The sequence below is a fragment of the Bubalus bubalis genome, chromosome 24, assembly GCF_019923935.1.
Source record: "Bubalus bubalis isolate 160015118507 breed Murrah chromosome 24, NDDB_SH_1, whole genome shotgun sequence".
Lineage (NCBI taxonomy): Eukaryota > Metazoa > Chordata > Mammalia > Artiodactyla > Bovidae > Bubalus > Bubalus bubalis.
The window spans coordinates 6,766,452-6,778,068 of record NC_059180.1 but is presented as its reverse complement, the minus strand read 5'-3'; the positions used below and the strand labels follow the sequence as shown (position 1 = coordinate 6,778,068).

The following is an 11,617-nucleotide window of genomic DNA, read 5'->3' as shown; positions in this document are numbered from 1 at the left end:
TCGGCCTCGAACCCAGGCTGGACTCTGGCCAAGGTGACAGCCATGAACTCTGTCCCAGTGAATCCCTCAGCAGAGAAGGGGACTTAAAGGCATCTCAGTGACCACCCTTCTTGACTACTCCTCAGCCCACAGTGGCGACCCCGATTAGGTTACAAGGAACCAGGGGGCCCACTCCCGCTCAGATGGAGCCACGCACGTAGTTGTTCCAAGAGCTCAGGGCTCGGTACGTGTCCCCGCCCACAGGCACCTCCTCCTCACTTAGGCAACCACTGGCCCCCTCAGTGACTCTGGGCAAGGCCTGAAATTAAAAGTCGGAAAATACTTGTGACACTGATGTGTTTGACCTTGGGGATGAGATACCCTCTCCAAGCCACGTCTCCTTGTGGCCTTGACACTCCCAGAGGCCCACAAACGGACAAGGGGGCTTGTCCAGGATCTTCAAGATCACACAGTCGGGGCTGGGACCCAGTGGGTGGGCTCTCTGGATTCTTCTGCAACCTCTGCCCCACAGGATTTCGGTTGCACCTCGGGGTGGACCTCTGTGGCACGCTCCCTGCCCTGCCTCCCTGCCCTACCCAGTGGCCAGCCAGGACTGACCCACTGGAGAAGTTCATGATCAGTGTGTAGGGAGGCCTGAAACGTCTGGGGCTCTGGACCCAAGAGTCTCCACATCCACACAGCCCCTGCAAGAGATCCCCAGAGGCCACAAGGGCTTGGCCACTAGACCAGAAAGGCTTCCAGGACTCTTAGAAAAACCAGCATCCTTTTTCCAGAGTCCTAGGCGATGGCAACCCACTCCAGTACTCTCGCCTGGAAAATCCCATGGACAGAGGGGCCTGGAGGGCTGCAGTCCATGGGGTCGCTAGGAGTGGGACACGACTCAGCAACTTCACTTTCACTTTTCACTTTCATGCATTGGAGAAGGAAATGGCAACCCACTCCAGTGTTCTTGCCTGGAGAATCCCAGGGATGGGGGAGCCTAGTGGGCTGCCGTCTATGGGGTCGCACAGAGTCGGACACGACTGAAGTGACTTAGCAGCAGCAGCAGAAGAAGAAGGCAATGGCAACCCAGTCCAGTACTCTTGCCTGGAAAATCCCATGGACGGAGGAGCCTGGTGGGCTGCCGTCTATGGCGTCGCAAAGAGTCGGACACGACTGAGCGACTTCACTTTCACTTTTCACTTTCATGCATTGGAGGAGGAAATGGCAACCCACTCCAGTGTTCTTGCCTGGAGAATCCCAGGGATGAGGGAGCCTGGTGGGCTGCCGTCTATGGGGTTGCACAGAGTCAGACACGACTGAAGTGACTTAGCATAGCAGAGAGTCCTGCTGGCAAAAGGGGAGCACCAGAGATTCTCCACCGCCCGGCTGCCCTCCCCCACTATGAAAATCCTGCAGAAACAGTGGCTAGAAGTATTGAACATCTACAAATACATGCTCTGTTGACTCTTTCTGTGTGAGGAGAGTAGGCTGTGGGGTCCATGATGGACGAAAGGAAGGGGGAGGGTGGGGAGAAAAATGCTACAGACCCCCACCCCATTCTTGGACGCGAGGGGCATAGGGAGGAGGGGCCAGAAGTCAGCTGGGAGATGCCCAGGGATCTTATTTGTCAGCATGGAGTGGGGACGTCATCATGGTTTCACAATCTAGGTCATTTTCCTTTTTCATCTTTCCTCAGGCCCTATCTTTTCCCTTCTAGCCTTTTTCCTCCTTTTTACCTCCATCTGATTTTCGCTGTTCTCTACATGGTGTGATTCTTTCTGGACCAGGATACAGCTCCCCAAGGTTACTAAACAAGGGCCCCGGTAGTGAGAGGTGATAAATGGTGTCTATAGTAACTCTTCCCCCCGGCGCCCATCTCTCTGCCCCAGGCGGAAGGGTTCTCCGGAGATGAGGAAATGGACTGCTTGGAAACACCTGAGCAATTACTTCCCTTTTAAGGTAACAGGTCATCCTCCAAGAGATGCTCCACTCCTCCTGCTCCCTTACCTCCCACCTCCTCTCTCCTCCCCATGATGGATTCTTACCTCTGGCTGCTTACGTTCAGGTAACGGGGCAGGGGGTGGGATGGTGTTCCCGAGTGGACCCTCGTGCTAGTTACTATAGACACCATCTTAGATCCTGAACTCTCAAGTCTCTTGGTGAGGAGGGAAGTCCTTTCAGCTGGGGGCCTGCCTTCTCTGCTTTCTTTCCCTCATCCTGCCCCCTGCCACCACAGCTGGTGAAAACAGTAGAGCTTCCCCCAGACAGGAGCTATGTGCCAATGTCCCACCCACATGGGACCGTGGCCGTCGGAAGCTTCTGTAACTCCTGCGCTGAGAGCACTGGCTCCTCCCAGCAGTTCCCAGCGTCTCGGTTCTCAGGTTCACGCTGAATGGCATGTCCCACCGCCTAGTCTGTGAAGTCCATGTTACGGCCTGCGTGAATCCAGGGCTGAGTGACAGAAGGCAACACCACCTCAATCCAGAAAGAGTGGTCCCCGCTCACCACCCACTGCAGGCACTTGGCTTGAACATTGACCAGGCTCACCGAGGGGTCAGGAAGTGGCTTTGGAGCAAGTGTCCTGCATCCCTGCTGGGAGAGGTGCTGTAGGGTACATGGACTGGGGCACAGGGGGAAGGAGTTTGGAAAGAAAGGGGTGGTATCTCACCCTTCCTGAGCTAAAGGGCAGGATGAGGTACTAAAGGTCCAAGGAGGAGGTACTCACTGTTCCTGCACCCCCCTCTTGTCCACAGGACTATGTTCTACAAGCCACAAGAGCCCGGATTTTATTCTTTCACAGCCCCAGCTTGGCCAGGCTGTGGTCATCCAGGTCGGGGGAGCCCAGAAGGCCCTCTCTGCCATCCCAGGGAGCACTACCTCACTCTCTGGAATCGTAAAGGCTTCGTCCACCTGGCACTGAGGCACGGGTGAGCGGGGGCCCAGCCGGGGATGCCTTCAATGGTCAGAGCCTCACAGTGTGTCTGGGGATCTACACTCTATGCCTACACACCCGCCCCCTGGAGGTGGACTGTGTGTTCCCACGGCTTACACGGTGACCACCTCTAGAGGGCGCTCTGGGCAGACCTTGGGTGTTTCCTCTGTGCCCAGCCCTGGTGCCCATTCCCCAGGCTTCCTCCCACGCAGAGACACAGGATCACAGTGCGAATCGCTGGACCCTGGGGCTAAGTCTCCCTCAGCTCACATTCTTTTATGACGCCCTCTCACAGGCAATACCTTGCATGCTCCTTTACTTGTGAAATAGGGTTAACATCCACCTTGCCACCCAGCTCTCAACACGTTGTAGTTAAGACTGTATGAGAAAATGTATATAAGAAGTATATATATGTATACTTATATAAATGTATATAAGAAGTTAGAGTATGCTATGCTAAGTCACTTCAGTCGTGTCCGACTCTGTGTGACCCCACAGACAGCAGCCCACCAGGCTCCGCCGTCCCTGGGATTCTCCAGGCAAGAACACTGGAGTGGGTTGCCATTTCCTTCTCCAATGCATGAAAGTGAAAAGTGAAAGTGAAGTCGCTCAGTCGTGTCTGATTCTTAGCAACCCCATGGATTGCAGCCTAACAGGCTCCTCCGCCCATGGGATTTTCCAAGCAAGAGTACTGGAGTGGGGTGCCATTGCCTTCTCCAAAGTTAGAGTATACATTAATCTTAAGAAATGGTAAGTCCCTTCTTCTAGATATTTCTTTGTAGCACCATCACTTGCTTCAGATGGCCTTGGGAAGTGGGAACCTGTGGGGGAGGAATGTGGGGACCCTCCTAGAGCCCCTGATCTGACCAGCCCTCTTCTCTCTTGTCTCCCCACCTTCCCAGTGCCCCTCTGGTGCCCGTGTACTCCTTTGAGGAGAATGACATCTTCAGAGTTAAGGCTTCTGCCCCAGCCTCCTGGAAGCGTCTGTTCCAGGTCACCATCAAGAAGCTCGTGGACATTTCTCCTTGCATCTTCTAGGGCCGTGGTCTCTTCTCAGCCAGGGCCTGGGTCTGGTGCCCTTCGCCAGACCCATCACCACTGTGGGTAAGTGCCTGGCTTAAGGGAAGAAGGCCGCTATCAGCTGTGTGCAGCCGAGGTCCCTCCCTGACCTGTGTCCCCCGACCCTGCAGTCGACTGCCCCACCCCGGTGCCCCAGCGCCCACAGGCCATTGAGCAGCAGGTGGATCACTGTCACGTGCTCTACATGAAGGCCCTGGAGCAACTGTTCGAGGAGTGCAAGGAGAGCTACAGCATCCTGGCTTCTACTCGCCTCACCTTCATCGAGCCCTGGCCTCACCCCTCCCCACCTCACAGCCTCCCAGCCCCTGATCCCAGTGCCTGAGCCCCCCCACCGACTGCCATGCTGCTGTGCCAATAAGAGCCAGTTCTCTCACCACTGCTTCGTAGAGTCTCTCTGGGAGTGAGCCTGCACACGGGTGTTCCATCTCCACCTAATAGAGACAGACTTGCTCCCTTAGACTGATAGCAGGGCCCTGAATTCTCCTCCCAGAGACTGAATTCTGCTCTTTCAGCTTCCGCCTAAGTCTCTTCCCTTGGCTGGGGTCTTTCTCCCTCTAAATAAGGCATCTGCTTAGCTAAGAGATATAGGGCATCAGAATGGTATTGGGGAGGGTAGATCCATGAAGAACTATTCTCTGAAGTGTGAACAGCATTTAGGTAGGTGGAGACAATAGGGTAGATGGTGAAATACTGTGACCAAAAGCTGACAAGGGTCAAGAGTACCTGTGAGAAGGGAGAGTTGCAATGAGCCTTCGTGATAGAAAAGAAAGAGTTAAGTACACCACTTCCTTCTGCCTCTCCTCCCATCTTTCCTGTTCCCTCGGGGCTGGGAGATCACCTGATGCAGGGATTTATTTTATCAGAGAAGGCAATGGCACCCCACTCCAGTACTCTTGCCTGGAAAATCCCATGGATGGAGGAGCCTGGTGGGCTGCAGTCCATGGGGTCGCAAAGAGTCAGACATGACTGAGTGACTTCAATTTTTTCTTTTCACTTTCGTGCGTTGGAGAAGGAAATGGCAACCCACTCCAGTGTTCTTGCCTGGAGAATCCCAGGGACAGAGGAGCCTGGTGGGCTGCCGTATATGGGGTCGCGCAGAGTCGGACACGACTGAAGCGACTTAGCAGCAGCAGCAGCATGAAGTCCTACTGCAAGCCCAGCATTAGGTCCACATGACCTCATTCACTCATTGAGAAGGGACTCTTGCCAAAAGTAACTTATTAGGATCAAAAAATTTAAAAGAGTTTGGCAAAAGAAGAGCCAATGAATTTATCACTATCATGTCCATCACCACCACCATCATGATCACAGGCATGGCACCAGTGAAATATTGTAAGGGACTTTATATGAGCCAGTGGACGGGAACAGGCCTGCCAGTGCAGGGGACACAGATGGGACCCCTGGTCCGAGAGGATCCCACAGAGCAACTAAGGATGCTAAGGATCAACTAAGCCCAAAGGCCACTCAAACCTGGCAGCTCTGGGGACCAGGAGCCCCAATTCCTGAGCTTGGGAGCCATGACAACTGAAGCCATGAGCCTAGGGCCTGTATTCTGAAACTAAAGAAGGCTCCACAATGAGGAGTCCATGCACAGCAAGGCAGAGTACCCCCATTCACTGTAACCAGAGAAAGCCCTTACACAGCACAAAGACCCAGCACAGCCAATGAGAAATAAATACTTTGAAATATTTGTAATGCTTTTTTAATTTAATTTTTTTCTATTTCATTTTTAGCCGCATTGGTCTTGCTTTGACAGGCAGGGCTTTCTCTAGTTGCCCAAAGCCAGGGCTACTCTCTCCTGGCAGTGTGCGTGCGTCTCATGGCCCTGGCTTCCATGTTGCTGAGAACAGACTCTAGAATGCTCAGGTTTCAGTAGCTGTGGCTCCAGCTCAGTAGTTGTAGCACATAGACTTAGTTGCCTCATGGCATGTGGAATCTTCCCAGACCAGGGATCGAACTCAAAACTCCTGCCTTCCCAAGAGGATTCCTAAGTGTGGACCACCAGGGAAGTCCAATTTTCTTTTCATTAAAAAATTATTTTAAAAAGTGATGATCCAGGAATTCCCAGGTGGTACAATGGACGGGACTGTGAGTTCACACTGCCTAGGGCCCTGGTTCAGTCCCTAGTCAGGAAATAAAATCCCACAAGGCACAGCGGAGCTCAACAACAAGAAGAAAGAACACTTTCCTTGACCTGAAAACTACTGGTTCATCACCTCTGGTCATTGTTGAACTGGGCCATGGTCACGGTGAGGACCAGCCCCAGTCAACTTAAGGTGTGCCCAGCCCAGTGGACGCTCTCTTACAGGGGGTCCCCAGTTCTTAGCATTTCTGAAAAAGCCATGACCCCAGAGGTCTCTCCACTGGGGCCTAAGCTATTCCTTAGGAATTAAAGCTTCCTGCACATCCTCTACCCCTCAGGGACAGGCTCTGGGGTTAAACGGGGAGCCCTGCTAGTCAGGGTACCACCCACATGGCAAGCCCCACTGGCCCAGACCTCTGGCCTTGGGTGAGCCCAGGGACCAGCTGGAGTCAATGCCCAGATCCCAGATCAGATCGTTGAGCTTGCAGATATGCAATCAGAAGGGATGTGTCAAGTTGGCACTGGAACACCGGTGAGGAACCCGGGAGGTGCGGGGTGGGGAGTTGGTAGCTGGGCCTGGCCTCTGGGGCAAGGCGGCTGGGGAGGAGCCCCGCTTCCAGGACCCCGGAATCAGGTGTCCCCTGTGCCCCCACAGCCTCCCCGGTGCCAGTCTTCTCTTTGGGGGAGAATGAGGCCCTCCACAGTTTCTGAACCCACCGGGGTTCTGGGTGGAAAGACACAGGAAACATTGGGCAGCTGCTGAGAGTGGCTCTACGAATGTTCCAGGCCCCAGGGCCTTCTCCTGCCCTTCCACACCTGAAACCTCTGCCTACTCTGCCCCCAGGCTCCCCAGCCCACTGCCCCCTCCCGGGCTCAAGGCCCCCGCATGGTTGGGAGGTGAAGGTCCCAGGTTGGGGCCTGAATACTTGGTGCCAGCCCCGCCCCCAGGCTGGCATTTGGCAAACCCACCAGCCCTGAACTCTGTCCCACTGGATCCCTTTAGAGGGAAGGGGACGTCAAAGCATCTCAGCGATCACCCCTCTTGATCCTCTTCTGCCCACAGTGGGGGCTCCCATCCGGGTACAACTGTGTGGGCTGTGGGGGCTGAAGGGGTACTTCAGCGCATGCGCACGCGCTGCTCTCGTTCTCCCGTCTCAGTTGAGCGGCTCTCGCAGCTGTTTAAAGATCAGACCCTGTGCTACCCGGTCCCCGCCCACAGGCACCTCCTGTTTATCTAGTTGGCCTCAAGCCCCTGGAGGAGTGTGGCTGGCGACTGAAATTCAACCTGGGAATAAATTTGTGTGTTGGTGTGTTTGTCCTCGGGGTTGAGATACCGGCGCTAATTAACGCCTCTGAGTGCCCTAGACACTCCTAGACTCAAACACTAGGGCGCGCTCGTCCAGAAACGGCGAGATCACATAGGGCTGGGACCCAGTGGGTGGGCTCTCTGGCTTCTTCTGCAACTCCTGCCCACAATGATTTCTAATGCACCGAGGGCTGGGCCTCCACGGCACGCCCCCTAGGCCATTTCCCAGTCGCAAGAGGGGACCAGCCCAGACCAACCCACTGGAGAAGTTCATGATAAGTGAGAGCAGACTGGAGACCTCTGGGGCTCTGATGAGAGAGTCTCCCCACGCACACAGCCCCCTACAAGCGATCCTGGGAGGCTCCAAGCGCTTGGCCACTCAGACCAGAAAGATTTCCTGTGCTCTAACCAAAGCCTTCATCCCATTTTTCCTGGTTCGGGAACCCTGCTGGCGGAAGGGGAGCACCTGGGAGTCTCCACCACCCTACCACCCACCCCAGCATGAAAACCTTAAAGAAACAGTGGTTAGAAATACTGAGCACCTACCAATACGTGCTCTGTTTCTGCTTCCTGGGTAAGGGGATCCGGGCAGGGGTCCAATTGGGAAGGTGGGAAAAGGGGAGGGTAGAGGGAGGAAGACTGGAGCCCCCACTACTGGACCACCAGGGCAAAGAGAGGGACATGAAGTCTCAGTCCTGTCCCACTCTTCCCGACCTCACGGACTGTAGTCTACGAGGCTTCTCCGTCCACAGGATTTTCCAGGCAAGAATACTGGAGTGGGCTGCCATTTCCTTCTCCGGGGATCTTCCCGAATCAAGGATTGAACCTGGGTCTCCTGCATTGCAGACAGATGCTTTACCGTCTGAGCCACTAGGGAAGCCCAGGGCAAAGGGAGGGACGTGTCAAAGTATAGCAGGGAGACAGGCAACGATCTCACTGGTGAGGAGAGAGGGGAGAAGTCACTGTGGTTTCACAATCTAACTCGTTTTCCTTTCTCATCGTTCCCCAGGCTTTTTCTTTTCCCTTGTTGGCTTCTTCCTCCTCTTCACCTCTCTCTGGTATCTCTCTGTTCTCTACTTGGTATGGTTATTCCTGGACTGGGACACATCCCAGCAAGGTGAGTGCTAAACAAGGGCAGGAGGAAAAGCGGGTGATAGAGGACGAGATGGTTGGATGGCATCATGGACTCAATGGACACGAGTGTGAGCAAGCTCTGGGAAATAGTGAAGGACAGGGAAGGCTGGCATGCTGCAGTCCTTGGGGTCACAGAGAGTCAGACACAACTTAGCAGCTAAACAACAAAAACAAGGGCCCGGGTAGAAGGAGGTGATAAATGGTGTCTGTAGTGATTCTTCCCACCTTATCTCTCTGCCCAAGGTGGAAGGCGAAATCAGTGGTTGAGGAACTGCACTGTGTGGAAACACCTGATTGATTATTTCCCCATTAAGGTAACAGGTCACCCTCCAAGGGATGCTCCACTCCTCCCACTCCCTTACCTCCCACCTCCTCTCTCCTCCCCATGATGGCTTCTCACCTCTGGCTGCTTAAGTTCAGGTAACGGGGCCGGGGGTGGGATGGTGTTCCAGAGTGGATCCTGGTGCCTTTGACCCCATCTTATCCTGAACTCTCAAGATCTTGGTGGGGAGGGAAGCCCTTTCAGCTAGGGGCCTGCCCTCTCTGCTTTCTTTCCTTCATCCTGCCCCCTCCCACCACAGCTGGTGAAAACAGCAGAGCTGCCCCCAGACAGGAACTACGTGCTAGCGTCCCACCCACATGGGGTCGTAGCCGTCGGAAGCATCTGTAACTTCGCCACGGAGGGCACTGGCTGCTCGCAGCTGTTCCCAGGGCTTCGGTTCTCAGTGGCCATGTTGAATTGTCTCTTGTACATGCCAGGCCATCGAGAGTACTTTCTGTCCTGTGGTGAGTTTGAGTTGAGTGACAGAGGGTGACCCCACCCCAATCCTGCCAGAGTGACCCCCAGTCACCACCCACCCCAGGCACTTGGCTTGAATTGGCCAGGTTCACAATGGGGGTCAGGAGGTGGCTTGGCCCGAGTGTCCTGCATCCATGCTGGGAGAGGCACTGTAGGACACGTGGACAGGGGCACAGGGGTAGGGAATTTGGCGAGAATGGGATGATGTCTAATACTCAGTGTGCTTAAGGGAGAGGTGAGGGACTATCGGGCCCATGAGGGGGTACTAACTGTTCCTGAACCTCCTCATGCCCACAGGAACATGTTCTGTGAACCGTCAGAGCCTGGATTATGTTCTATCTCAACCACAGCTCGGCAGGGCTGTGGTCATCGTGGTCGGAGGGGCCAATGAGGCCCTGTATGCCGTCCCAGGGGAGCACTGCCTCACTCTCCGGAATCGTAAAGGCTTCGTCCGCCTGGCACTGAGGCACGGGTGAGCGGGGGCCCAGCCAGGGCTGCCGTCAATGGTCAGAACCTCACAGTGTCTGGTCGTCTGCCCTCCATCTGTGCACACCCGCGCCCTGGAGGTGGGCTGTGTGTCCCCAGAGCTTCCACCGTGACCACCTCTAGAGGGCGCTCTAGGCAGACTTTGGGTGTTTGCTCTGTGTCCAGCCCTGGTGCCCATTCCCCAGGCTTCCTCCCACGCAGAGAGACAGACAGGATCACAGTGCGAAGCGCTGGACCCTGGGGGCTCGTATGCCCTCGGCTCACATTCTTTTATGATGCCCTCTCACAGGCAAGACCTTGCACACCTCTTGTGAAACAGCTAACGCCCGCCTTGCCACCACACTGTAGTTGAGACTGTGTGAGAAAATGTATATAGGAAGGTCCAGGACACATTGGTCTTAAGAAAGAAAATCCCTTCATCCAGATCTTTCTTGTAGAACCATCCTTTGCTCCTAATGCCTAGGAAGGTGGTAACCTGTGGGGGAGGAATTTGGGAGTGCTTCTCGAGCCCCTGATGTGCCCAGCCATTTTCTCTCTTGCCCTTCCCTTCCCAGTGCCTCCCTGGTGCCCGTGTACTCCTTTGGGGAGAATGACATCTTCAGAGTTAAGGTTTTTGCCCCAGACTCCTGGCAGCGTCTGTTCCAGATCACCATCAAGAGGCTCCTGAGCTTCTCTCCTTGCATCTTCTGGGGCCATGGTCTCTTCTCAGCCAAGTCCTGGGGCCTGGTGCCCCTCGCCAGACCCGTCACCACTGTGGGTGAGTGCCCTTGTCCAGGGAAGAAGGCCGCTATCTGCTGTGCGTGCAGCCGAGGCCCCTCCCTGACCTGTGTCCCTCTGTCCCTGCAGTGGGCCACCCCATCCCGGTGCCCCAGTGCCCACAGCCCACCGAGGAGCAGGTGGACCACTATCACACGCTGTACATGAAGGCTCTGGAGCAACTGTTTGAGGAGCACAAGGAGAGCTGCGGCCTCCCGGCTTCTACTCACCTCACCTTCATCTAGCCCTGGCCTCACCTCTCCCCACCTCACAGCCCCCCCAGCCCCTGATCCCAGTGCCTGAGCCCCCCACCAACAGCCATGCTACTGCGTAAATAAAGGCCAGTTCTCTCACCACTGCTTGGTAGAGTCAGACACTGGCAGAGCTCAGGCTCTCCCTCTGGATGTGAGAATACCCTCGTGTAATCCCCACAATCCTAATGGTTTCACACTTGCTGCCTTAAATTGGGAATCAGGACCCTGCATTCGCCTCAAGAGAATTCATTCTGCTGCCTGAGCTTGCCTAAGTCTCTTCTCTCAGCTTGGTCCCATCTCCCTCTGTAAATAAAGGCATGTGCTTAGCTAAGCATTGTTGGGCATCAGGATGGAATCTGAGAGTGGAGACCCCCGGAGAAGAAAGCTTGCAGAGTTGCCAGGATATAGGTGGGTGGAGACCATAGAGTAGATGGTGAATACTGTGAATAAATGCTGACAAGGGCCAGGGGTACCTGCTAGTAGGGAGGGTAGGAATAATCCTCAGTGACAGAAATGCCAGAGTTAAGTACATACCTGCTTTGGCATTTCCTCCCATCCCTATGTGAATTATCAACATTTAAAGTCTTAAAAAATGGAGACTTCCAAAATAAGAGCCAATGACTTGACTACCATCATCACCATCACCACCATCATCACCCCAGGCATGGCACTTTGATAGTCAGCTAAGGTCTATGGGACCTTACGTGCTTATAGAATTCTTTGATGAGTGCCCAGTCCTATCGCCTAACTGGCTTTTTGTCTGTATCCATGACTTTAAAAGAACTTGTTGGAGTGTAACTGAATG

General features: G+C 54.6%; 1 protein-coding gene and 1 long non-coding RNA gene across 4 annotated transcripts; both read left to right on the top strand.

Moving 5' to 3' along the window:
- Window positions 1-3,517: 3,517 nt before the first annotated feature.
- Window positions 3,518-4,370, top strand: LOC102395348. Its single transcript, XR_006548163.2, has 3 exons — window positions 3,518-3,664; window positions 3,817-4,018; window positions 4,105-4,370. It is a non-coding gene; the product is annotated as an uncharacterized LOC102395348 (long non-coding RNA).
- A 2,956-nt stretch (window positions 4,371-7,326) lies between these two features.
- LOC102396022 (2-acylglycerol O-acyltransferase 3) lies at window positions 7,327-11,018 on the top strand. Of its 3 annotated transcripts, XM_044935605.2 has the most exons (7): window positions 7,333-7,957; window positions 8,393-8,500; window positions 8,761-8,831; window positions 9,099-9,303; window positions 9,614-9,788; window positions 10,357-10,559; window positions 10,649-11,018. In XM_044935605.2, exons 1-7 carry the CDS (start codon window positions 7,885-7,887, stop codon window positions 10,801-10,803), a joined length of 990 nt encoding a protein of 329 aa, XP_044791540.2. In that variant the 5' UTR covers window positions 7,333-7,884; the 3' UTR covers window positions 10,804-11,018. The 3 variants fall into 3 exon arrangements, with proteins under 3 accessions (XP_044791539.2, XP_044791540.2, XP_044791541.2); XM_044935604.2 differs by having other exon boundaries at window positions 7,327-7,957; window positions 10,357-11,018; XM_044935606.2 differs by lacking the exon at window positions 8,393-8,500 and having other exon boundaries at window positions 7,339-7,957.
- The last annotated feature ends 599 nt before the right edge of the window (window positions 11,019-11,617 follow it).

What these genes read in the sequence shown, in the direction of transcription:
- LOC102396022 (XM_044935604.2), top strand. Translation starts at nt 7,885, where the DNA reads ATGAAAACCTTAAAGAAACAGTGGTTAGAAATACTGAGCACCTACCAA. An exon ending in GCTCTGTTTCTGCTTCCTGG is followed by an intron (nt 7,958 to 8,392) that starts GTAAGGGGATCC and finishes ATCGTTCCCCAG; the next exon opens with GCTTTTTCTTTTCCCTTGTT. An exon ending in AGAGTACTTTCTGTCCTGTG is followed by an intron (nt 9,304 to 9,613) that starts GTGAGTTTGAGT and finishes TCATGCCCACAG; the next exon opens with GAACATGTTCTGTGAACCGT.